The sequence below is a fragment of the Dipodomys merriami genome, unplaced genomic scaffold (genome assembly GCF_024711535.1).
Source record: "Dipodomys merriami isolate MVZ:Mamm:240054 unplaced genomic scaffold, mDipMer1.0.p SCAF_14, whole genome shotgun sequence".
In the NCBI taxonomy this organism is placed as follows: domain Eukaryota; kingdom Metazoa; phylum Chordata; class Mammalia; order Rodentia; family Heteromyidae; genus Dipodomys; species Dipodomys merriami.
Window position 1 is genome coordinate 13,686,958 of NW_027202715.1, and position 27,025 is coordinate 13,713,982.

The 27,025-nt window shown below is 39.6% G+C and overlaps 1 protein-coding gene across 3 annotated transcripts in view; it reads left to right on the plus strand.

The window, feature by feature from the left end:
• Positions 1 to 27,025, plus strand: part of Shld2 (shieldin complex subunit 2) — a 62,843-nt gene that overhangs the window by 24,432 nt on the left and 11,386 nt on the right. For all 3 annotated transcript variants that reach the window (XM_070020774.1, XM_070020775.1, XM_070020777.1), the window contains 6 exons: positions 10,266 to 10,363; positions 11,220 to 12,698; positions 14,916 to 15,023; positions 17,257 to 17,451; positions 17,864 to 17,998; positions 21,907 to 22,113. In XM_070020774.1, the coding sequence (XP_069876875.1) occupies positions 11,225 to 12,698; positions 14,916 to 15,023; positions 17,257 to 17,451; positions 17,864 to 17,998; positions 21,907 to 22,113 (2,119 nt within the window). In that variant the 5' untranslated portion in view covers positions 10,266 to 10,363; positions 11,220 to 11,224. The remainder of the gene's footprint in view (positions 1 to 10,265; positions 10,364 to 11,219; positions 12,699 to 14,915; positions 15,024 to 17,256; positions 17,452 to 17,863; positions 17,999 to 21,906; positions 22,114 to 27,025) is intronic.

The window sequence follows — 27,025 nt, forward strand, 5'->3', positions numbered from 1 at the left end:
GTTGGTGCTCTATTATTTGAACTATATCTCCACTTTGGGCTTTGTGTTTAATTGGTTAATTTGGTTAACTGGAGATAAGAGGCTCTCAAACTTGTTTGCCAAGGCTGGCTTTGAACCTGGATTCTCATATTTCAGCCTCCTGAATATTTAGGTTACAGGAATGAGCCACCTCGGTCCAGCTGAAAGTAAGTCATTCAATATTTTTGGGGGGAGATCATTATGGCCATAGTAAGTATATAGTTAATAACTTTTGTACTAACTAGAATTATACAGAAACTGAAATAGGAAACATGACTGAAAGAAAAATGTTGGTGACTGCTGTTTTTATTTAATGTAATGATAAAAGGAATGAAGTTAGGGCGGTAATGAGAATCCTAGTTATTCAGAAGGCTGAGATCTGAGTATCTCAATTCAAAGCCAGCCTGGGCAGAAAAGTCTAAGAAACTCCTATCTCCAATTAACCATCCAAAAGCCAGAAGTGGACGTGTGGTTCAAATGGTAGAGCACTAACCTTGAGTGAAAACGCTAAGGGTAAACATGTGGCACTAAGTTAAGGCCCTCAGTATTGGCATAAAAATAAAAGTAATTGAAAGTTGCCTAAATGTGTTCCTTTTATTTTCTGTGGGTTTTAGGGACTTTATGGATTAAATTGGCCTTTGTTTATTGTCTGAGATTTTAACTTTGTTTCACAATTCTGTTTCTTTGGAAAAATGTTCCTCAAATTTGTAGCAATGCATAACTAATCTTGAAGAACAGCATTAAGTGTGAATTGAGACCTTTCCTATTGAAAGCAACATGGTGCTGCCTCAGCATTGAGTTAATCTATAGTTGTTACAAAGTTTCTTATTTAAATTGCTAACTTGCTTAGTAAGAGTGAATGATTGATGACAGCAACTATAAAGTGTAAGATAAAGCCTGAGTGGTTTGTAGGTATACCCCATGCTTCTGGTTGATAGGAATCTCCATAAATAACTTGCACTGATTGTTTTGTTAGACATAGTTTCTAATGGTCAGATTTAGCTGCCAAGTTTAATTTTATGTCCTAGGGAAATCCTCAAATACTTACCTTTCTTTCTTTTTTTTTTTTTTTCCTCCTGTTAGTTCTGAGGTCTGAACTCAGAGCATGGTCTCTGTCCCTTAGCCTTTTCTCTCCAGGGTGGCACTTTATAACTTGAGCCACACCTCCCCCCCTTTTTTTTAGCTGGTTAATTGGAGATAGGAGTCTCATAGACTTTCTGGCTGGCTTTGAACCTTCATCCTCGGATCTCAGCCTCCTGAGTAGCTAGAATTACAGGCATGAGCCACTGGTACCAGGCTCTCTTTTGTTTTTAAAGCTTCAAACCTCCTTATCTCCCATAAAAATAGCTTTGCTTTTATAAAATACAATAGCTCTCTTGTATTTAATTAGTTTCAAACCAAGCAAAACTATTTATTATGTATAAGCCATTGTATTTTGTCCCTAGTCTTATTCATAACAGACTTTGTTCAAAGAAATAAGACAAGCTGGCCCTATAAATCGATCAAAATGCAAAGGACTAAGAATGGCCAAATAGTTTTGAGAAATGACAGTGTTTTATTTCCTGATGTCAAGATTTTCTTTAAAGGTACTGTAGATACGACAGTCTCATCTTGATCAAAGTAGAACACGATAGAGAGCTCAGAAACAGACTCACATATTTGCTACTCCAGTGCCAAGCTAACCCAGCTGGAGAAAGAAAAATTCACCATAAATCTCTATGTACATGGGAAACAGTGAATTTCCCTTTTATTGGATCCACACAGAGAAATAAGTGCAGTGGAGGATCATATACCTAAAATGCAAAAGCAAAAACTGTGAGAACTCTGTGTTCCCTCTTGCTGTATAACAAAAAAACCCCAATACTTGGTGGCTTAAAGCAGCAGTATGTATTACCTTAAACTTTGTGGAGATGTCAGAAGGAGATTAGCCAGATAATTCAAGTTCAAGGTCTCTTAAGGAGTTTGTATCCAGATGTTAGTAAGGGCAGTCATCTAAAGGCTGGACTGGGGCTAGAGAATCCCAGTGTGAAGCGGTCATGTCCCACAGCTGAGCTGGAGCAATAACTCTTCACTGGCATTGGCTGGAGAACCTGGTTCTGCACCCAGTGAACCTGCCTGTAGGGCTGCTCCATCGCCCTTAGGACTTGGCAGCTGGCTTCCCTCAGGCTGATTGACCAAAGAGTGAGAGCAGGGAGGAAGCTGCAGTACTTCCAGTTACACCTTATTGTGCTATAATCTACATGTTACTCAAGGGTAGAAGAATTAGTTTCCCCTACTCTTTTGAGGCAAGATCTTGCCTTGATTCCTAGCCTGACCTGAAACTCTTAGGTTCAAGGGACTACCTTCCTCCACCCTTCCAGGCCCTGATTCTTGCCTTATTTAGCCTCCTGAGTAGCAGGAACTGTAGAGATGGTCCTCTCTCTTCTCTTTCTCTCCTCCCCCCAAGAGTTTTCAGCTCAGCGCCATATACTTGCTAGGCAAGCTCCTAGCCACTTGAGCTACATCCCAACCCTATAGCCCTACTCCCTTAAATGGAGGAATATCAAAGAATTCGTTTATTCTGTGTATATGTATATGTATGTTGCTGGGGATTGAACCCAGGGACTCACATATGCCACATAAGCACTTTACCACTCTCTCTCACACACAGATGTTTATAGAATTGGAGGTGTGACCTAAATGATAGAGGCACTGAGTTTAAACCCCAGTATCATAGAAAACAAAATATTAGGAGTCTTATTCAAAATTAAAAGAAATTGGAAAAAAATAAACTATATTCCTACAAACAGTTGCTACTAAGTATTGAAAATATTGAACTAAAAGTCTTTAACTTATTCCCTGCATTGGCAATAGAAAATGTTTCTCTTTTTCTGTTTCTCCATACTATATCCTTGTTATACTATAATAAATCCTTGCTAAAACTCCTCCCCCCAAATAATCTGCTGATACAGATGAATCATAAAACCATGTATTTAGAAAAATAAATATTAGTGATCATATGCTACATGACTTATGTGGAATCCAAAAAATGGCAAAACTATTCTACACTTACACACATCAGAAAATAGTTATGAGGGGCTAGGAATGTGGCTTAGTGGTAGAGTGCTTCCCTAGTATGCATGAAGCCCTGGGTTTGGATTCATTAGTACCCATCTAGAAAGAGCCAGAAGTTGCCCTGCACTGGTGGCTCACACCTGTAATCCTAGCTGCTCAGGAGGATGGTATCTGAGGATCGAGTTTCAAAGCCAGCCCAGGCAGGAAAGTCAGTGAGACTCTTATCTCCATTAAACCGTTCAGAAAACTGGAAGTGGTTCTGTGGCTCAAGTGGTAGAGCGCTAACATTGAGCTGAAGAGCTGAGGGACGGCATCCAGGTCTAGAGTTCAAGCCCTACGACAGAAAGAAAAAGAAAGAAAAAGCCAGAATGGCACTGTCGCTCAAGTGGTTTGGTGCTAGCCTGAGCCAAAGAAGTTCAGGGACAGTGCCGAGGCCCTGAGTTCAAGCCCCAAGACCTTCAAAAAAAAAAGGAAAAGAAGAAAAAGAAAGACTGTGAGGTGAAAGGTGGTGAGGGATTCCAGAGGACCAGAGAGCTACTCTGTGTTGTGTTTTGACCTGGGAAGAGAATGGTTTTTAATAGTCATTAGCTTGAACTCTTAAGTCCTGTGCATTTTACTGAGTGTTTAATTATACTTCCTTTAAAAGCAATAAATAAGGCTGGGTGAGGGAAGAGTGGAGGTGAGAGCAGGCTTAACCCCAGCACCCAACTATGAGATTGTGATTTCTAGTCTTAAAGGGGCAGATCTTTGGGTGCTGTGTAGTTGGAGGACTGGGGTAAAGTGTGATGTTTTAGGGTTTTCCCTCTCATCTTCTCTGAGATGGGTGACTATGGACAAGTTGATCCTTGGATGTGTGTCTAAGACATTTTCTAGTAAGAGATCTATTCCATTGTCTGCTGCTTCATTGCCCACACCTGCCAGTCTGGCTCGTTTTCCCCTTAGTTACCAAACATTGGCTATTTTCCTTCCTGTCTGTATTTACATTCTCAAATTGTATTATTAATTGCTAGATACAGTTTAGTCTCATTTATTTAATTTTTTAAATTTCAGTAGTGATGATTAAACCCATGGCAACTTCTCTCCTATTTCAACTAAGCTCCCAGCCCTTATTTAAAAATTTAACAGGAAAACTGATCAGAACACTTAACTGTTTAACTTGTTCCTGTTTCTCATACTGTTTTAAAGAAAATAGGGAGACTCTTCAGAAGTCGAACGTATAGTCACTATGTATAACCTGTTTCTAACAGAGGCACCTGTGAGAGTAAAAGAGAAAGCCCGCACATGGGTAGCATGCTTTACCTAGGATTGTTGAGGACAAGTCAGAATGTGTAGTCACCCTATTTGTAAGAGAAGAGAAATAAAGCAAGCCATGCACCAGTGGCTCATTAGCCAGTAATCCTAGCTACTCAGGAGGCTGAGATCTGAGAACTGAGCTTGAAAGTTAATCCAGGCAGGAAAGTCTGTGAGACTCTTATCTCTAATTAAGACCCAGAAAACTGCAAGTGGAGCTGTGGCTCAAAGTGGTAGAGCACTAGCCTTGAGCAAAAAAGCTCAGGGACAATGCGCAGATCCTGAGTTCAAGCCCTATGACTGACAGAGCATGGGGATAGTAGAGGGAATTCCTCAGTACCCTTATTGTCAAAATTACCCTTTAAGATACTAGCTAAGTTGTGGAAAGACTAGTACCCTCAGGCACTGTTTATAGCATTATAAATGGTTCCGTTCTTTTGCAACCAACAATATATAATACCTATTAGAAGCCATAAAAGTTTTAGCAATCACATGCCTAAGAGTGTTTATAAGACAAAATGGGGTAATACTAAATGCACTTTTATAAATAAGTTGGAAATAAGTTGGTGTATTAGAGATAACTTACCAAACTTAGATTTATAATTCAGATATTAAGGTAATGTTAAAATGATTAAGAAGATTGTAAATTGGTACAGAAAAGTGGCTAAAAGTAGATTAACGCAAAATAGAAAATTATTTCCGTTTTATTATTACCACATTATAAAAAGCACATAGGAGAAGTATGGTGGGTCTGTGTACCACCAGGAATGTGCATGTAGAGTTCTCTGTTTAAAACCATAAAAAGCTAATGTTCATTGAGTAATTACTGTGTGCTTTGACTTAATACTAGGAACTAGGAATGGATGTTATTCTCAACAGACAAGAAAGCATAATTCTCCTTTGATACTACTGTGTTTTCAGATATACAAAGAAGTAGCATATGAACCTGGTAATACTGTCAGCTGGTTCAACATTTTTCAGTTTGCACATTTAATAAATTTCAGGGTAGGAGTTGGGCACCAGTGGCTCATACCCATAATCCTAGCTAATTCAGAAAATGAGGTTTGAGGATTATGGATAGAAGCCAGTTTGAGAAGACAATGACCTCACATCTCTCTTATTCTAAAACTTGTGCATTTAGTTACCATCCCTCACTGACTCCTCTTGATTTTGTTATTGATGCCGTTGATTAATACTCTGATTGTTTAGTCTGTGAAAGGCACATGAAAAAGGTTCATAGTAATTGTAATCTATAGAAGATTTTTTTGTTGGTTTGGAGATGGAAAAAAGCACTCTCCTTTAGCCACAGGTAGTTTGGAACAAGTTTTTTTTGGTTGTTGTTGTTAGTGTTGGGCAAAGACAAAACGTGCTGATACAGTTCATCCTGTTTTATAAATCTTTTACCCATTCGTCAGACTCTGACCATTCTAAAGATAAAGGATGATGGTTGTATTGGTCTTTCTGAGTGGTGGCCTTCTGCAGATTGAGAAACTGTATAATTATTAACTGTGCTAATGGATATGTACTCGCAGGTTTTGTCTGGTATCGTGATGAGCTTTAACCTTCTCTGTGCACACCCAAAACGTATCCTAGAATCTTTGAAACTCATCAGTTGTCAGTGACTTAACTCTTGCTATGATAAATGTTTTCCCTGTTCTCAGCCCTCTATATCCCTGACACACACTTGTACCTCTTATAAGTGCATAGGAGCAGCAACCTTTGGTATAAATATTTTAATTACACATTTTTGAATAATCAAAGGTTTTTTTCTAGTTAATTTTTTGGATGGCTGGGAGTCCCATACACAGGTGTTTATGGAGGATAATAGCTGTTATGTAGTAAAAATTTATGTGCTTTACTGAATCTTGAGTTCTATCAAACATTTGTCATCCTGGGAGATTAGATTCCTGTGAAATCTCAAAACTGCTTTGTGTTATGGGTGCTCTGCCATCTTGCCCAGAAGGCAAGGAAGGCTTTGAAGCTTGTCTTTGATTCTTTCATGATAATATCAAATGTACTGAGGCTAGAAATAATAGGCCTAGGACTAGGAGTGTGACTTAGTGGTAGAGTGTTTGCCTAGCATGCATGAAGCCCTGGGTTCGATTCCTCAGTACCACATAAACAGAAAAAGCCAGAAGTGGTGCTGTGGTAAGTGGTAGGGTGCTAGCCAGGCCCTGAGTTCAAGCCTCAGGACTGGCAAGAAAAAAAAAAGAGAGAGAGAAAAAAAAAGAAAAAAATGCAGGCCTAAAGTGGGGAGAGAGCTTTCAGTACCAATTTGGGAAGCATATTGGGTATGGGGTAGTTGAACTGATGTGATGGAGGAAGTAAGGATGGAATATAATATTTGACTTGGATTGCATAAAATGGATAATGAATTATTTTGATATAAATGTAACTGTGCATTCTGTGGATAAGACTTTCCTGGTAACTAGCTATTTTAGCTAGTAACTGTGATTGTAACTCTGTAACTCTGCTTCTGCTGTTTTCTGAACAATGCGAGCCCTAACCCACATGAACCATCACCACCTTTTGTTCTGTTCCTCTGCCTCCTGCCAGCAAAACCTTGGTGGAAAATTTAAACTTACGATGCAAATTTCTTGTAACAACCATTGGCTAAAACCAACACCCAACCTCCCTCTTACCCTGCCCTAGCCAAAAATGCTTAAAAGCCAATGTGCGCTGGCACTCTGGGCCATTTCCTGAAATTCCTGACTCCAGATACAGTCCTGGCACATCAACACTTTTGGTACAGTCCTGGCACATCAACACTTTTCACTCAATAAAAACTTTTACATTTTCACTGAGGACTGAGTGGTCTCGCATCCACACTACAAAACAAATGGGATTCGATACAAATCTCTAGATATGTGTGAAATGAAGAGATAACCCAAGGAGGAAGAGAAAGAGAAAAACCAGAACAGTAAAAGGGATAGCTAGGAAAGAATGGTGTTGTAAGAGTGGAGAAGTACTATGAATACTAAACTTGGCAACTGGACTTCATTATTGTTAATAGATACAGAAAGTGAGCCTGATTTCAACACATTTAGAAGAAAATGGGGGAGGGCCACAAGCAGAGAGAGTCTTACAGTCTTTTTACACATCTTGGAGATTACTGCAGCAGGCCCGACCCTTGGCTAACCCAATTAGGGCAGCTTCCTTAAGCCTTTGATGGGCTGGACAATATGGATCACTCAGTGCCAAAGTTTTATGATTAGCCATAGTCCTAAGAGCCCATAAAGAAAGCAAGTATAGAGCAGACAAAACCATATTGGTTTTGTATCAGGCTTTCCCCTTCTAGTGACACCTTTGCTTTTAAGTTCTGAATTGTTATTTTCTAGTTACCACTCTATGGCCCTCATTAGATTATGAACTCCTGGTTAGGGGTGAATTCTCGGAATGCCCACAAATAATCTTACGTGTTTGTTTTGGGAATGAAAAAAAAACAATAAATATCTTTTAAATCTTCAAATAATCCCATTTTGGTGGTCTCACAGATTTAATAAGAATAGAAGGACTAAGGAAAAGATCGATAAACAGTTGTAAATGTTGCAAATTGATGAGGACCGAAAGTTGTCTGATCTTTGGGTTTTCCTATTAGTTTGCATTACTGAAAATATTAGAGCAAAATTCTGGAACAGAAGGTATATTTAAGTTTGTTGAACAAACATGAGAAAGAGAATAAAGAACCCACCCAGGAGAAGTTCCTTTTTTTACTTCATTTTTAAAGATTTAAGGCTATCGGGATGAAACTATTGGAGAAGAAACCTAGACTTCCTTGATTTAGCTCATTATATGGTTAATTGTATGCATGTGGGTTGCTTATAGCTAAATATTCCTACATTATGATCATTTGTTTCTTCCTTCCTCCTTCCCTTGGTTTTTCTTTTGTTTGTTTTTTCCTGTGCAGGTTTGAACTGTGGCTGCTCTCTCTTAGCTTTTTCACTTAAGGCAGGCATTCTATCACTTGACCCACAGCTCCATTTCTGGTTTTCTGCTGGTTTATTGGAGATAAGAGTCTTATGGACTTACCTGCCTGAGCTAGTTTTGAACCATGATCCTCAGATCTTAGCCTACTGAGTAGCTATGATTACAGGTCTGAGCCATTGGTGCCTGGCTCATCCTTGGTTTATTTTTTAAAATTAGTTAATGAATTTTCTTTTAAGGTCAGCCATGGGACTTGAACTCAGGCTGCTGGGTACTGTCCCTGACCTCTTTCGCTCAAGGTTAGCACTCTACCAATTTAAGCCACAATTCCACTTTTGTTTTTTTGTTTTGTTTTGTTTGGGAGTTGTGGTGGTGGTGGTGAATTGTAGATAAGAATCTCATGGGCTTTCCTGTCTGAGCTGACTTTGAACCTCAATCCTCAGATCTCAGCCTCCTGAGTAGCTAGGATTACAGGCCTGAGCCACCAGCCCTGATTCCTCCTTGGTTTTGAAACCTAATTTGAATTTGAAGGCTTTTGCTATGCTATTTGGGGGCCTCCTAGTGGCATATCTAGTAATAGTATTTAAATAGTAATGTAGTGGAGCTTGAACTCTGGGCCGGGGAGCTGTCCCTGAGCTCTTCAACTCAAGGCTAGTGCTCTACTACTTGAGCCATAGCACCACTTCTGGTTTTCTGGTGGTGAACTGGAGATAAGAGTCTCACAGACTTTCCTGCCAGGACTGGCTTTCAACTGCTGTCTCAGATCTCAGCCTCCTTAGCTGGGATTACAGGCGTGAGCACGGATACTTGGCTTTGGGTTGTTCTTTCTATGAGAGTTGGTATGTAGTAAATATAAATGCTTGGATCTTTGACTTTCAGTGAGTCATGATGTGAAACCTAAACTTACTACAAATTTGTCTCCTCAATAATTCATTAGTATAAGCAGTTTGAAACTTACTATATATCTATTTTAGTTGATAATACTGTAGCAGCTGCATCACTGTACTCTGATACCAAAATCTTAGCTAGAGGACATTGTTCTATATGGCTTTGATGTTATATTTGAGTTGAAGGTTAGTCAAGAATTGCCTGAATTACTAAACAAAAGAGACTGACCTTGTTAAAATAATACAAATTAATTATCACAACAAAAAACTTAGAATGTAGATATATTTTAAAAATTTATCCATGATGTTGAGTGCCAGGGGCTCATACCTGTAATCCTACCTACTCAGGAGGCCAAGATCTGAGAATCCCAGTTTGAAGCCAGCCTGGGCAGGAAAGTCTGTGAGACTCTTATCTCCAATCATGTATCTCTTGCATTCTCTTTTCCTCCCCCTCTCCCTTTCCTTCCTTCCTTTTTTCCTTCCTTCCTTTTTTCCTTCCTTCCTTGTTTCCTTCCTTCCTTCCTTCCTTCCTTCCTTCCTTCCTTCCTTCCTTCCTTCCTTCCTTCCTTCCTTCCCCCCCTTTCCTCCTTTCCCCCTCCCCTGCTCCAACCCCCTTTCTCTCTTTCCTCCCTTGCTTTCTGTGCTGGAACTAGGGTTTGAACTCAGCCTTGGAACTGTCCCTTAAGCTTTTTTGCTCTTGAGCCACAGCAGCTTCACTTCAGGCTTTGTGGTTAATTAGAGATGAGAGCTTCATCCTAGCTTGCTTCAAACCACAATCCTCAGATCTCAGCCTCCTGATAGCTAGGATTATAGTTATAAGCTTCCCATGCCTGACTTTGGTATGATTCTTTATCTCAGTAAATAAGATGTTTACTTAGATTTAGTTATATCAAATGCCACAGCTAATGAGAAGCTTGAGTGGTAATAAAATTCTCTTTTTCTATATGTTATAAAATGATTACTAGCCAGATATTAGGAAAGAAGATAAATATAGATAAAATTGTTAATTGTATGAACAGATTGAAAATAGAACATAGACTCACATATGCATTTTGAAGAAAACTTCACTTTTTTATATTCTTTGCCTTCTAGTTAGAGCCTTCTATTTCGGTTTGGGGGAGTTGAGTTCGAAGTTGAAGGAAAAAGGATCCCAGAACTTACAGAAATACTCTATGCACTAAAAAGAACAGGTAACTTGTCATACAATGAAATGAATGCTTTAAGCTAAATTATTATTTCAGTGAAAAAATTTTTGCAATATAACAAATAAGTATACTAAAATTTTTTTGCGGGGGTGGGGGTCGGTTGTGGGGCTTGAACTCTGGGCCTGAGCACTGTTCCTCCGCTTTTCAGTTCAAGGCTAGTGTTATACCACTTGAGCTACAGCGCCACTTCCCGTTTTCTGATGGTTTATTGGAGATAAGAGTTTCATGGACTTTCCTGCCCAGGCTGGCTTTACTGTGATCCTCAGATCTCAGCCTCCTGAATAGCTAGGATTATAGGTGTGAGCCACTGGCGCCTGGCTCATATTAAATTTTATTTGTTTAATACTTAGCTTTATTTCTCTGAGAGTCTTTAGATGAAGATTTTTTTTTTTTTTTTTTGGTCGGCCATGAGGCTTGAACTCTGGGCCTGGGCGCTGTCCCTCAGCTCTTCAGCTCTAGGGGAGCGCTCTACCACTTGAGCTACAGCACCACTTCTGGTTTTCTGGTAGCTTATTGGAGATAGGAGTCTCATGGTCTTTCCTGCCCGGGCTGGCTTTGAACCTCGATCCTCAGATCTCAGCCTCCTGAATAGCTAGGATTACAGGCGTGAGCCACCAGCGCCCGGCTAGATGAAGATTTTTTATGACTATTTTGATTTATATGTATCATATTTCAATTATGATTTCTTGTGTATTTATGAATTTTATAATCAAGTGGAATTTCAAAAATACCACCTCTATTAATTATCTTTTTATTCACTATATTTTATTTGGGTAAATTATTTTGGTAAAAAATATGTAAGTCTGACAAAAAGTAATTTTGTACTTTTAATTTGCATCAGAAATTATGAGTGGAAGATCTCAAGTCCACATTTTTTGGGGTGCTCCAGTTGTTCCACTGAATATGATGGTATCCCAAGGAACAACTTCCTCAAAGCCCACTGCTGCCCCCTGGAAGGAAATGCAGCTTTTATACAATCAGCGTTCTTTCCATCTGAATGAAAACCATGAGCTCCAAGACCTGAAAGATAGTCAGATCCTGGAAGCTGCAGGACTTCCAAGCCTTCTTAGTGGCCATCTTTTAGAGACCTCCGTGTATAGATCTGTTCTGTTGAAAGATGACCGTCTACATTGCACACAGAACATAAAATCCCAGGAGAGTCCCCCCTCGGGCCCGAGTGATGAGGCTTGTGGATTTAAAAGCATCGTTCAGCATCTACCTGAAGAAGAAATATTTCAAGAGCTTCACTGTAAAAATAAGAACATTATAGGTGAACAGCCCCCAAATCAGTCAAACATATGTGGCCAAAACTTTCAAACAAATTCCTTTCAGTTAAATCATAAATGTGCAGCTATGTTGGATTTGGCCTGTGGCACTGAACAGATTAACATAGAGCCAGAAACTACAGAAACAAAGAGTGTGCCAACAGAACACCATGGAATACAAAACCAGCCTGGGACATGGTCTGAAGGAGCAGTCAAGAAAACCTCCAATCCAGGAGTATCTACTGACACGGAGTTTCTCAGTATATTGACCTCTAGTCAGGTTGCTTTTTTAGCCCAAAAGAAGGATACAGGCAAAGAGACTATAAATAAAGGCATCATAAATATGCAGATTGAATCAAAACCAGGTCCTGGGGACTTAGGAACAACCGCAACTAATCTGATTCAGCCAAATGGTTTTGCAGAAGGATGTGAAAATAGGCAGAACCAAGCCTGTTCTGGAGAACTTCTAAGCCGTGTTTGTCCTGAAACAAAAAATAGCCTCATTCACATCAGTCCTGCAAAAGGTCTGAAAGAAAATTTGGGATCTGAAGAACTTTACAGTTCTGATGATGAGCTGCCACCGAATGAGATACACATTGAGCTGTGTAGCTCAGGGTTCCTGTGTTCCCAAGTAAATGCTTCCCATCAAAGTGCTACTGAACAAAAATGGACTTCTAAAGATAAATTGGACCACCCCAGTGCTCGGTCTAAAGTACTCCCAGTGCCTAAGAAGCAGAAGTTAGGTTCTAATGCAGGAGAGGCAGCTGGGGCAACGTGTCAGAGGAATGTGTCTGCACTTACGAATATTAAAAAAATAACATTAATCAAAAATTGTGATTCTAAAAGTCAGAAGTATAATTGTTTAGTTATGGTGCTAGCTCCATGTCATGTGAAAGAAATAAACATAAAATCTGGACCAAATTCTGGTTCAAAAGTGCCTTTGTCAACAATTGAAGTAATTGACCAATCAGAAATTAAGAAGAGGGTTGTGTTGTGGAGGACTGCAGCATTTTGGGCACTTACAGTATTTCTTGGAGATATAATTCTACTGACAGGTGAGATCATCGAGGTAATGGTGTCATCTTATTTCATAAAGCTGTTTCTTTTTTTTTTTTTTTTGTATTGGTGTTGGGGCTTGGACTCATCTGGGGACTGTCCGTTGGCAAGCATTTTTCCTCAAGTTTAGTACTCTACCTCTTGAGCCACAACTCCACTTTGGGCTTTTTGATGCTTTACTTGGATAATCTCACAGGGCTGGCTTGGAACTAGGTCCTCAGATCTCAGCATCTTGAGTAGCTAGGATTACAGGTATGAACCAGCAGGGCTCAGCAAAGCTGGAGTTTGATTTGTTGTCTCTCACTTTTAAGTCTTTGAGGACTGTCGGTACCATTTGCCTTCACTGGATTCAGCATGACTGAATAGCATCTGTGTTTGTCTCCTTATCTGAGTATCCTACGTGTTGCTATTTCTGAACTTCTCTTTTATTGTTACTTCTCATTTGTTATTTATTTATTTATTTTTATTATTCTCTCCTTACTTTGATCCTACCTTTCCACTCACTCTCTCCTCTATGAAGCCTTCTTTGATTGTTCCTATTTCTCATTTGCCATCTAACTGTTTGAGTCATATTATTGGTCTCCTCTTCATTGCCTTATGATTTTTGTCTACATGTCATATTATTAGCCCTTTCACTTGATGTTAACAGTCATATGATGGACAGTGGTACTGCTTTGCTATTGCTGGTAATGCTGTTGTATTGTGCTCTTACTGAAGAAACAGGTAAAAACTATATGAGGAAGATCCTGTTTATGATCTCCATTTTTCAGTTGAGAAAATTGAGGCTTAAGAAAAGTCATACTTATAGGAAAGGGCAAAGCCATAATTATACCTAGACTCCAGAATCTATGCTCATCTAGTTATATACATAATTTCTATCCTGCTTTTTCACCTATCATAAGAAATCTAGCTGTGCGCCAGTGGCTCACACCTATAATCCTAGCTACTCAGGAGGCCTAGATCTGAGGCTCATGGTTCAAAGCCAGCCCGGGCAGGAAAGTCTGTGAGACTCTAATCTCTAATAAACTACTAGAAAACAGGAAGTGGCGCTGTGGCTCAAGAGGTAGAGCGCTTGCCTTGAGCTGAAGAGTGTAGGGATGGTGCCCAGGCCTAGAATTCAAGCCACACAACCAACCAAAAAAAAAAAAAAAAAAGAAATCTAGGATTTTGTTATATGTTCTATGTAGGTTAAAATCAGTACACAGAGTCAGGTGCTGGTGGCTCATGCCTCTAATCCTAGCTACTCAGGAGGCTAATATCTGAGGATCACAGTTCAAAGCCAGCCCAGGCAAGAAAGTCCATGAGACTCTTATCTCCAATAAACCACCAGAAAACAGGAAGTGGCGTTGTGGCTCAAGTGGTAGAGCATTCACCTTGAGCTGAAGAGCTGAGGGCCAGCGCCCATGCCGAGTTCAAGCCCCATGACTGACCAAAAAAAAAAAAAAAAAAGTCAATACACAGTGTATTAGTGCCAGGAGGAAACTGATTAAGCTTAATAACCTGTCTAAGAAAGGATGTAATGGACAAGAGGTAGATACAGGTTTCGTTAGCTTCAAAAGAAGGAAACCACAGTATTTAAGAAACAGAAGATTTAATTTATCAGAAATATTCTTTAGATATTGGTGATGGTGGCTCATACCTGTAATTCTAGCTGCTTAGAAGGCTGCAATCTGAGGATTGCAGTTCAAAGTCAGCCTGGGCAGAAAAGTCTGTTAAACTCTTTCTTTTCAATTAACCAGCTAAAATCTAGAAGTGGAACTATAGGAATTATTTATCTGCCTAGCTTGAAGAAGGTAAGACACATTTTGAATGTATTAATTTCTAGTAGAGTACCAGCCTTAAGTAGAAAGCCATACTAGAACACAGGGCCTTGAGTTCAAACCCCAGTACCAATACCAAAAACAAAGCCTTTAGCTCAATTGCCTTAAGTAAAGGAAACTTCTTCTGTAGAGCAGTGAGCACAATACCATTAAAGTTTTTTTGTACTGTTCCTGGGGCTTCAACTCCTGGCCTAGGTGCTATTCCTGAGCTTTGTTTACTTGAGGCTAGTGCTCTACCATTTAAATGAGCCAAAGCCCCATTTCTGGCTTTTTTGGTAGTTTAATGAGGGTTAAGTGTTTCATAGACTTTCCTGCCTGGGCTGGCTTCAAACCATGGTAGGTCAGTTAACCACAGACTGAAGTAAGGCATGATCACAATTTTTTTTCCCCCTCTAGATATTACTACTAAAGAGGATCAATGGATTGGTGAGACAGTACTCCAATCAACATTTACCAGTCAGTTATTGAATCTTGGGAATTATTCATCTGTCCAGCCTGAAAAATGTAAGACATATATTTGAATGTATTAATTTCTTAATACTGAAAGTACAGGTGCTACCAAATTTATTACACTTCAATTTATGGTTTTTTCACTTTAACATATGCACAGCCTTTGGGTTGTGAATTTTGATTCTTAACAGATGCTAGGAGAAAGCAGGGCATGCGCAGGGAGAACCAGCCAGGTGGCCTCAGCCTGGAAGAGAGCAGGGCATGTTCAGGGAAAGCCAGCCAGGTGGCTCATAGAGTATTTCACATGTGATACCAAGCAGCTGTGACAATGGTCAAGATATTTGGGGAAGACAGGACCAAGTAAGACTCTAGGAACTGAGGAACCAATGGGATACAAGGTAGTAAGGAAGTTAAAAAGCAATGGAGTTAAGAGCCACATGCTGATCTGACACATTTGTAATACTGCTCAGGAGGCTTGAGATCTGAAGATTATGGTTCAAAACCAGCCCAGCAGGAAAGTCTGTGAGGCTCTTATTTCCAATAAACACCAAAAGTCTGGAGTTAGATCTGTGGCTCATGTGGTAGAGTGTTACCTTGAGCACAAAAGTTCAGAGACAGTGCCCAGGCCCTGAGTTCACACCCTTGGACTGGCACAAAAAAATAAAAAGGGTAATGGAGTAAAAAAAATTGGTTTATTAGTAAGGATGGCCAATAAACATATGAGGAATGCTAAACACCTCTGGCCACAAAGAATATGCAAATCAAACAAAACTGAAATTTCATCTCACCATAGTCAGATTGACCATCATCAAGAATATGAACAACCACAAATGCTGGCAGAGAAGTAGGGGAAAGGAACCCTATTAAACTGTTAGTATAGACTAATGCAACCACTCTGAAGACAGTCTAAAGATTCCTCAACAAACTAAACATAAAAATCCATGGGTGGAGGGAATGGCGCAAGTAGTAGACTGCTAGTCTAGCAAGCATGAGACCCTGAGTTCAAAACCACCCTATGATCCAGTAATAATACTACTCTTGGGCATCTGTCTAGAATATTGGTACAGTAAAGACAGTTGCATATCCATGTTCATTGCTGCTCTATTCCAAGTAGCCAAGCTATGGAAGTAGCTCAGATGCCCTACAATAAATGAATAGATCAAGAAAATGTGGTATATTTAGACAATGGAATATTACTCATCTATCAGAACTAATAACATTATGTTTTCTGCAGGGAAATGGATGGACCTAGAAAAATTATGTTATGTGAAGTAAGTCAGGCTCAGAGAGGCAAACAGTGAATGTTTTCTCTCATACGTGGAAGTTAGATCTAAATTATAAACATATATGAAAACATAGAGGGGTATATGCATATGTATACAAACAAATTGACTAAAGATGATATACTTAGGACAGGAGTCCAATGGAGTGACTCCCCTGAACAACTAACCAACCATTTAATAACATGAATACTAGGAAGCTGACACATGTTTTATTGAAGGGGAGAAGGGCAAGGGGAGGGGGGACAGATGGAGAAAGGAAGAGTCATTAGATTCAATATATATTTTATATATAAGTTGAACTATATAATGAATATATATGGATGAGATTGGGAAAAATAGGGGAGAATGATGAAAGGACATTGATCAAGAGGCATTGTCTCATACTTAATCTGACCTGTTGAATTGAAACTCCTTGGTACATGTACGTAAAATCACATTTTAAAAATTTAATAAAATATAATTGGTTTATTAATAGAAGAGAAATATATGTAGCCACATAAAGAAGTAAAGTAACACAACAAAACTTTGGGAGATGGTAAATAATTCTGTTTCCATTGCTTAAAAATATCAGCCTTTAGCCCGGTGCTGATGGTTCATGCCTGTAATCCTAGCTACTTAGGAGGCTGCGATAGGAGGATCACGGTTCAAAGCCAGCCCAGGCAAGAAAGTCCATGAGACTCTTATCTCTAGTAAACCACCAAAAAACTGGAAGTGGTGCTGTGGCTCAAGTGGTAGAGTACTAGCCTTGAGCTGAAGAGCTGAGGGACAGTGCCCCGTCCCAGAATTAAAGCCCATGACTGACAAATATAAATAAATAAATAAATAATATATATGTATCAGCCTTTAGTTTTGGTTCTGCAGTAACTCAAAAAGCTGCATGTTTTATAGAAATGAAGTCCTGTTTAACATCTAATCATGCAACATAAAATACAGTTCTAAGAAAATAGGCAGTTGTCAAGAAAGTACCATGCTGCCATTTTGTTTGTGTGTACTTTGTTCCTTAGATTTCAGTACAGTTGGCAATGTTGTGCTTCAGGACCTACTGGCATATGTGAGTTTACAGTACTCATATCTCAGAGATCTTCCTCCCAGGCGACCTCAGAGAGTGAACACTATAGAGTTTGTAGAATTGGCACAGCTGCAACCTGATATCCTGGTCCATGTTCTGCTAAGAGTGGTGGATATTACCATACTGACAGGTAAGCATTTTGACTGCCTCTTTAATTTTAGGTTATGAAAATTAAGGTACCTACCAGGCACCAATGGCTCATGCCCATAATCCTAGCTATTCAGGAGGCTAGAGATCTGAGGATTACAGTTTGAAATCATCTGGGGCAGGACATCTATGAGACTCTTAGGTCCAGTTAACCACCAAAAAGCCAGAAGTGGAGGCATCACCCAAATGTTAAGAGTGCTAAATTTGAGCAAAAAAGCTCTAGGCAGTGCCTAGGCTCTGAGTTCAAGCTTCAGAACCGGCACCAAAAGAAACAAAACAAAAATTAAGGTACCAAACCATCTTAGTGTATCATTTAGTGATCATTGTGTTTTTCCTGAGATACAGTGTTACCTGTACCCTAATGCCAACTAAGGTACTTCTTTTTCCTCTTACAGAAGCATTGTATACTTACAGAGGACAGAAGCAAAGGAAAATCGTATTAACCGTGGAACAGGCCCAAGGGCAACATTACACGCTTGTGTTATGGGGTCCTGGAGCAGCCTGGTGCCCTCAACTTCAAAGGAAAAAAGGTAAATACACCAAAAAGCCTTTCATCTATTTATACTTTGTAAATGATTAATGAGTCTAAGATGCAAAAAGCTGAACACTGGATAGCATGCAAAATAAAAGTGACCATAAATATTCTGCCTATTTCTAGGTTATAATTTTATATTTACAGCAATTTAAAAAAATAACTGAAGTCTTCTATAATTAGTAGTGGCAAAATAAAAGATTAAATTTAAGACTGGGAAGGTGGCTCAGTGGTAGAGCGCTTGCCTTGCATGCATGAGATCCTGGTTCGATTCCTCAGCACCACATAAGCAAAAAGAAAAAAGCCGGAAGTTGAGCTGTGGCTCAAGTGGTAGAGCGCTAGCCTTGAGCTGAAGAGCTGAGGGACAGCGCCCAGGCCCAGAGTTCAGGCCCCATGACCAGATCCAAAAAAGAAAAAAAAAAAAAGATTAAGTTTAATCTCAGGTATACTACTTTACCTTCGTAGTGAAGGTCTTATTTTGTTCAAATAGTGTTCTTTAGAATTTAATTATGGAGAAGCTCCTTCAGTTTTTTTGTTTTATTTTATTTCTAGTTTAGTTTTGCCAAAGTTCTCTGGTTTTAAGGTATAGCTTAGGGAGTTACCATAACTTTCAAATTACAGTCATTAGTTTACAAATAACTGTCTTTGAGATTTTTTCCATTTGTTTTAAAGGCATGAGCTGTTAGCTATCATAGGGCGCTCTTTTTTTTGTTGTTTTTTGGATTTCTTCTTCTTATCATCATTATTAAGTAGCTGTACAAAGGGTTACAATTCCATAATTGTAACTCAGGTCAGTGTCACCCCTTCCTTTGTTGTTTCCCATTTTCCCCCTCCCATCCCTACCCTCACATTACATAGTTCACTATTTACATGATGTACATTGAATATAATTATTACATTTGCTCACGGATGGTCATTTTTAAAATATGACTCAAAGCTGGGTATAATGGCACATACCTATAATCCCAGTACTCTGGATGCTGAGGCAGGAGGGTCAAGACTTTAAAGTCAGACTGAACTATAGTAGCTAGACTGTATCTAAACAAATTAAAAAGAAAAGAAAAAAATCACATATGGACTAATGTTACATTTTTCTTTAAAATATAAATCAAGGGCTGGGAAGGTGGCTCAGTGGTAGAGTGCTTGCCTTGCATGCATGAGGCCCTGGGTTCGATTTCTCAGCACCACATAAGCAGATAAAGCCGGAAGTGGCACTGTGGCTCAAGTAATAGAGAGCTAGCCTTGAGCTGAAGAGCTGAGGGACAGCGCCCAGGCCCGGAGTTCAGGTCCATGACTGGCAGAATAAAAGAAAAAATAGAAACAAAATCAATATTTTGTAATGTATAGATTCATGTTTCTATAAATTAGTGTCTTTTGCTATTGTGAGATTGTTTAGTAAACAGTCAAAAATGGTTATAAGTTATTTTTTCCATCAAGAAATAGTTTGGTTAAGTATATAACCCACATACATTTTCCCCTCAACCCCTCCCCCCACCCCCAGTACTGGGGCTTGGACTCCGGGTCTTGCACACTCATTTGGCTTTTTTGCACAGTACTGGTGCTCTACCACTTGAGCCACCTTCACTTTATAGTTTTTTTTGCTGCTTAGTTGGAGATAAAGGCCTCACAAACTTTCCTGCCTGGGCTGGCCAGAAATGCGATCCTCTTCTGACTAGCTAGGCTTACAGGCTGTGAGTCACTGCTGGTGCCTGGCACTTTTTTTTTTTTTTTTGAGACTGCATCTCACTATGTCATCCACGCTGACCTGGAAGGAACCCACTATGCAACACAGCCTGGCCTAGAATTCACAGTCCTCCTGCTTTCAGCCTCTTGATGCTAGGATTACCACTGTGCAGCACCATACCCAAAACTCAACCCATTATATTTTACCTGAAGGAGTTAATGTCTCTTTCCAAACTTCTGCCTCCTTCCTAGTTATTTGTAGGTAGGATCTGTCACATTGCCTCTTAATCATTAATAGGGTTTGAGATTAGTCTGACTTTTGACTTTTATGTTAGGGTCAATGACAAGTATTTGTTCAGTTGAGAAATTTGACAAACATGTATTGATGATAGATGGGCATGATCCCTTAGTGGCATGCCTCCGCTGGGAACATGCATGTAGTGCATGCTGGGCTGATAGGTAGGTCAGAGGTAGACTGGAGCTGAGGCAAAGCCCATGGCACCATACCTACTCTGAATATTCTCTTAAGTAGTTATTTGGTAATAGAAGAGAATTTATCATTATCCCTAGATACTTCTGTATACTTATGTTACTGTTGGAAACCTATGCATTCAGGAATTAAGATACAGTTGTTATTTATGTAATTTGTTAATTTGGCTTGCCTTTATTTATATCATCACTTTTAAGTTTTAAAATTCATATCACTTTCTCAAGACAATTTTTTTTTGAGGGGGGTCCAGTTGTGGGGCCTGAACTCTGGGCCTGGGCGCTGTTCCTCAGCTCTTCAGCTCAAGGCTAGCGCTCTACCACTTGAGAACCACAGCGCCACTTCCGGCTTTTTTCTTTTTGCTTATGTGGTGCTGAGGAATCGAACCCAGGGCCTCAGGCATGCAAGGTAAGCGCTCTACCACTGAGCCACCTTCCCAGCCCTCAAGACAATTTTTAAAATAGAAAATAGCAATTTTGAAGTGGTGTGCTTTCAGATATTGTTAGCATTCTGTTCATTCATTTAGTGTTTTCTCAGTCATTCTCTGTGTTAACCTCTGTGTCAGTCTGCAGCCACTGGTTTTATTTGCTTCTAGGGACAATGAACTCACCCTGAGGTAAAATGGGCCAGAAATGGGCCCCAGGCAGACATGACTGAATACTAGAGGAAATGGAATTGATTTTTTTTTCAGAGGAAAGGTGAATAATAATAAATCTCGTTTACATTCCTTTGAAACATGGCATTGCTGGTAGGAATTTGGCCTGCTTTGTTGCACCAAGCTTAGTCACAGTTTAGGTACTAATGAGAGAAAGCTAGGGACATAAATTATACTTGCAAAGAGAATTTGCTAATCCAGGCTCTTGTGGCTGACACCTATAATCCTAGCTGCTCAGGAGGTTCAGATATGAGTATTGTGATTCAAAACCAGCCCAGGCAGTAAAGTATAGAGACGTGGTTCAAGTGGCACTAGTCTTGAGCAAAAGAGCCAAGGGACAGCACTCTCCTTGAGTTGAAGCCACAATACTGGTGTGCCCACATGCACATACATGCATACATACATCTACACATGCACATACACATATACATGCAGGCATACACACACAGATACAAAGACTTCGTAGCTACCCACAACTAAACTTGATCACTGAGGGCTTATCATTAGAACTGGAATATAACTCAGGCAATGATGGTGGGCTTCAGGAGGACATGGAGCAGGAGCTTCAAAGCTGCAGTGATCTTGGCAGCCACTTTGTGTATCATGTTCCTCCCTTGGCACCACATACAAAACAGAAAACAGTTATTTACCAGCTACTGATTCTACTTTTTTTTTTTGCTTGTTCTTTCAAGAGGCAAGTCTCATTTTCAAATTTCCAATAAAGAAAATCTTATTCATACACAGTAACCTAGGAGGCAGAATTGCAAAATGCTAATATGAGGGCTTAACTTTTTCACTCAAGGCTGGCTCTCTACCCCTACTGGCTTTTTGCTGGTTAATTGGAAATAAGAGTCTTGCAACAGACGTTTTTTTTTAACCTGAGCTGACTTTGCACCCCGATACTCAGATCTCAGGCTCCTGGGTAGCTTGGATGACAGACATGCGCCTCTGGCAACCAGCTCCAAAATTCATTAGTGATAAAAGTTGTCTTTAACTGATTCAGTTGGGTCAATCTATTTAATCTGATTCTGAGCCTAGACTTTTTTCCTTTTTGATGACTTCCTGTTTTTATTTGTTTAAGATTACATTTGGGAGTTTAAGAATCTTTTTGTTCAGCACAATTGCATAGTAGAAAACCTCGAACTGCATACAACACCGTGGTCAACCTGTGAATGCCTATTTGATGATGACAGAAGGGCTGTTGCATTTAAAAAAAAATTTCAAAAAAGTGCACCTTCTTTGGTCAAGATGTCAGACTTGGAGACCCACCTAAAGGATAAATGTTCAGGTAAGATCTTTACATAAAGTGTAGCTAGGTTTAATACAAGCAAAGAAGCTACCATTTGTGAGAAATATATAATTAAATGTAAAAGTAAAATATAGATCTGTGCACATAGGAGATCCAAATGTTAGCTTTCTGCTTCCAAATTGGTGAGATTAATCTGTAATGATTCAGGATCACTTAAAATGCCTTCTATGGGTAATTACTAGCAACTCATCATTTGATAAAGCAGAAATAAAAGTGGCTTTAATTAGAGTTACTGTTGAGATCAATTAGCTGTCATCTAGACATGGCTAAGATCTAGAACGGATACTTTCTGTCCTGTTTTGATGTTTGTCCCCAAGGCTTCACACACTGGAAGCTGCATCCCTACTGTGGCATTAGGAGGTGGACTTTTAAGAGGTGTGTGTGGGGGGGGGGGGGATGTGAATGGGAAAGATGAGAGAGGGTAAATATGGTCAAAGTATACACATACATGAAAATAGAACAATGAATTATTTTACAAAGAAGAAGATGAAAGAAGGATAGAGGGGATGAGATTGATGGTGTACATTGTATGCATGTATAGAAATATCACAATAAAGCCCCTTTGTACAATTAATGTATGCTAATAAAATGCTTAATTTCAAAAAAAGGTGGACCTGGTGCTAGGGGCTCACATGTGTAATCCTAAGCTACTCAGGAGGCTGAAATCAAATCTCAGTTCAAAGCCAGCCTGGGCAGGAAAATCTGTGAGACAGTTATCTCTAATTGGATACCAAAAAGTCAGAACTGGAGTTATGGCTCAAGTGGTAGAATGTTAGCCTTGAGTGAAGAAGCTAAAACACAGCCCAGGCCCTGAGTCCATGTCCCAGTACTGCCACCAGTACTGGCAACAGTGCCAGGCAAGCTTTAGAAGAGATTGTGGGATCGTAGTCTCCCTGAGAGATTTCCTGTTAAGAAATAGGACCTCTTGTATGAACCCTGTTAATCACTATGAGATTCTTAACAGAATCAAGCCAGTACCAATACTATGCCTTGAATTTTCAGACCTGTGAACTAAATCTATTTTCTTAAAAAACTAGCCTGTATTATATAAAACAGTCTTCTGTACATCCTGAACTTAGGTGTGTACACAGGTGAAAAATTAGTCTTCAGAGGCATACCACGTAGAAGAACATTTGCGATGATGAACGGTATCACATGTTCACATATTTTCCATTAATTATAATAACAATGATTTGTATTCTTTGAAGGAGAAAATGAACACATTTTTGGTTCACACTGTCATAGACTTGGGATTGAAGAGAGACTACAATAATGAAAATAACTACATAGATTTCTACAATCTATATAAGAAATAGGTTTTAGTAGATTGCATTAGCTTCCTACCAACATAATGTTAAAAAAATTTATAGTAAATTCTATTACAGATTAGCTAGCATTTGAAGACTGTTTAAGGTTTGCTAAATGAGAAAATTATAGTAATTAATACTTTTGGAAGCTAATGAAAATTTTTCATTGGTTCTGATAGTAAGTGCATTTTAGAAGTAAGAAGGGTTGAAGGAAAAAGAATATACAAACCTACATCTGTAGGTTATTTTTGTGGTACTAGGTTTTGAACTCAGAACCTCTGACTTACTAGACAGATTCTCTACCATTTAAGCCATACTTCTTGTTCCTTTCTGCACTGTTCTATTTTTATTTTTTTTAATATTTTTGTTAGTCATGGGCCTTGAACTTATGGCTTGGGCACTGACCCTGAGCTCTTTTGCTCTACAGGCATGAGCCATTGGTGTCCAGCTCTGCACTGGTTATTTTTGAGGTAGGGTCTTACTTTCTGCTCACGCATGTACTTGGACCAAAATCTACTATTTCAGGCTTCCCATTCCATTTGAGATGACAGGTGCATGCCACCACACCCAGCTTCTCTATAACCTTTTTTTTCCTGGCTGGCCTGGAACCATGCTCTTCCCAATCTCAGCCTCTGACATACCTAGGATGACTGGCCTGAGCTATCACATCCAGCTCTGGGTTGAGAAGGGGTTTGGGAGCTCTTTGTCCTAATCTGGCCTCATACTACAATCTTCCTGATCCTAACTGCTCCCAAGTAGCTAGTATTATAAGTGTGAGCTGCAGACACTTGGCTGGAAGTCTGATTTGTATACATTCGGGTCAACATTTGGAGTGGACAGACTTTCTAATTTTAGTCACATGCCAGCATTCTACCAACTATGCTACATCCTTAGCCCTATATATTGATTTTGTAATTTGTAACGTTGATAAATTTCACTCAATAGTTATTCGATGTAGATTTGGATTTTCTATGTAGATGAGCTCATTGTCTGTGAATAAAGAAAGACACACTACTTTCCAGGGTGGTGCTTATTTATTTATTTTTCTTTCCTGATTGTACTTGGTAGCTCCTCCAGTATAATACTGAAGAGAGAAGTTGTGAGCGTAACATTATTCATGATGTTAGGGAGAAAGCACTCTTTCATTATTAAATATGATATTGGCAACAGGTTTTTCAGATTTTTTGATGAGGCTATCTTGTGTTTATAGTTGATGAAACATTTTAATCTCCATTGTGCTTGGCTTGGTTTTTCTTGATTTTGTTTTTTGGTTGTGGGCCTTGAACTCAGGGCCTGGGTACTGTCCCTGACCCTTTTTTGCTCAAGGCTAGTGCTCTACCACTTTGAGCCAGAGTGCTACTTCTGGTTTTCTGGTGGTTAATTGGAGCTAAGAGTCTCAAAGACTTTTCCTACCTGGGCTGGCTTCAAACTGTAATCCTTAGATCTCAGCCTCCTGAGTAGCTAGGATTACAGGTATGAGCTACTGGCACCTGGCTGGTTATATTCTCTTTTTTTTTTTTTTTTTTTTTTTTGTTTTTGGTCATGGGGCTTGAACTCTGGGCCTGCGCGCTAACTCTGAGCTCTTTAGCTCAAGGTGAACACTCTACCACTTGAGCCACAGTGCCACTTGCGATTTTCTGGTGGTTTATTGGAGATAAGAGTCTCAAGGTAGCTGGGAAGGTAGCTCAGTGGTAGAGTGCTTGCTTTGCATGCATGAGACCCTGGGTTCGATTCCTCAGCACCACATAAGCAAAAAAAGAAAAAAATGGAAGTGGCACTGTGGCTCAAGTGGTAAAGCACTAGCCTTGAGCTGAAGAACTGAGGGACAGTGCCCAGGCCCAGAGTTGAGGCCCCACAACCGGACCAAAAAAAAAAAAAAAGAGTCTCAAGGACTTTCCTGCCTGGGCTGGCTTTGAACCATGATCCTCAGATCTCAGCCTCCTGAGTAACTGGCGCCACTGGCATCTGGCTTATTTTTTTTTTAATTTCATTTCTTTTTACTTATTTTTTGTTGTTGTTGTTTATGTGGTACTAAGGAATTGAACCCAGGGCCTCATGCATGCTAGGTAAGCATTCCACCACTAAGCCATATTCCTAGCCCAGTTAAGATTTTATAGTTTATAGCTCCTAAGAATTTTGTTCATTTCATTTATGTTGTTGGCCATAACAAGAAAAAAATCATTACATAAAGTTATAATATTCTCTTACTGTCCCTTTTAATATTGTTATTGTAATATTGTTTAATATTGATATTGATCTGAGCTAATAATGGTAATTTGTTTCTCCTTTCTCTTTTGGCTAGAAGTTTATCAAATTTTATTGATTTTTAACTACCTTTGGTTTCACTGCTTTTTTTAAATCTAATTTAATTTTATTTGTATCAACACTGATACTAATTTCTTTCTTTCTTTCTTTTTTTTTAGTTGGTCGTGGGGCCTGAACTCTGGGTCTGGGCACTGTCCCTCAGCTCTTGAGCTCAAGGCGAGTGCTCTGCCAGTTGAGCCACAGTGCCACTTCCAGCTTTTCTGCTTATGTGGTGCTGAGGAATCGAACTCAGGGCCTCTGCATGCAAGGCAAGCACTCTACCACTGAGCCACCTTCCCAGCCCCCTGAATGATTTCTTTTCTTCTGCTTACTTAGGTTTTGCTTCTTATTTCAGCTGGAAATTGAGGTCACTGGTATGGGACTTTTATTTATTTTTACAACATGCACTTTTATTTTTTATTTTTTTATATTTTTGGGTCCGGTGATGGGGGCCTGAACTCTGGGCCTGGGCGCTGTCCCTCAGCTCTTCAGCTCAAGGCTAGAACTCTACCACTTGAGCCACAGCGCCACTTCTGGCTTTTTTCTTTTTGCTTATGTGGTGCTGAGGAATCAAATCCAGGGCCTCGTGCATGCAAGGCAAGCGCTCTACCACTAAGCCACCTTCCCAGCCCCAACATGTACTTTTAGTGCCACTAATTTCTCTCTAGTGAAGCTTCTGAATTCTTTGTCCAATTCCCTGTGCATTGGACTACTATAGCTAGTGGGAAAGCTCTATTCCCAGCTTTGCCAGCGCTAGGGATTGTTCTATCCTTTGGGAGTGGTTCTTTCCTTGACCTCTAACTACCTGTACCAGTCAGAAGATACTCTTCCCTCTCTGGGGACTCTAAGGGTTTTAGAAACTGTCAAAGAGGGATTGTAAATCTCATCCTTTATTCCACCTTGGTCAAATGCCACATTAAAATGCTACTAGTTGTATTAATTGGTGTACTTATAACTATTTTCCAAGGTATGGTTATAGGCAAACATTGTTACAGTTTGAAACCAAGCTAAAGAGAATGCAAGTAGAAAATTAAAATACTTCAAAATAACCAAGTTTTGCTAGGTACTGTGGTCCATGGCTATCGTCCAGCTGTTTGAGATGCGGAAGGATCACTTGTACCTAGGAGTTGGAGACAAGCCTGAACAAGATAGCCAGACCCCATCTCATAAAAACAAAAAAAGAAGGAAAGAAAGCCCACAAACAACAACAACAAAACCCTTTTAATTGAGTATAAAGCTTTTCTTCTCAGAGAATGCTGTAAACTTGGTTTCCGATTGAG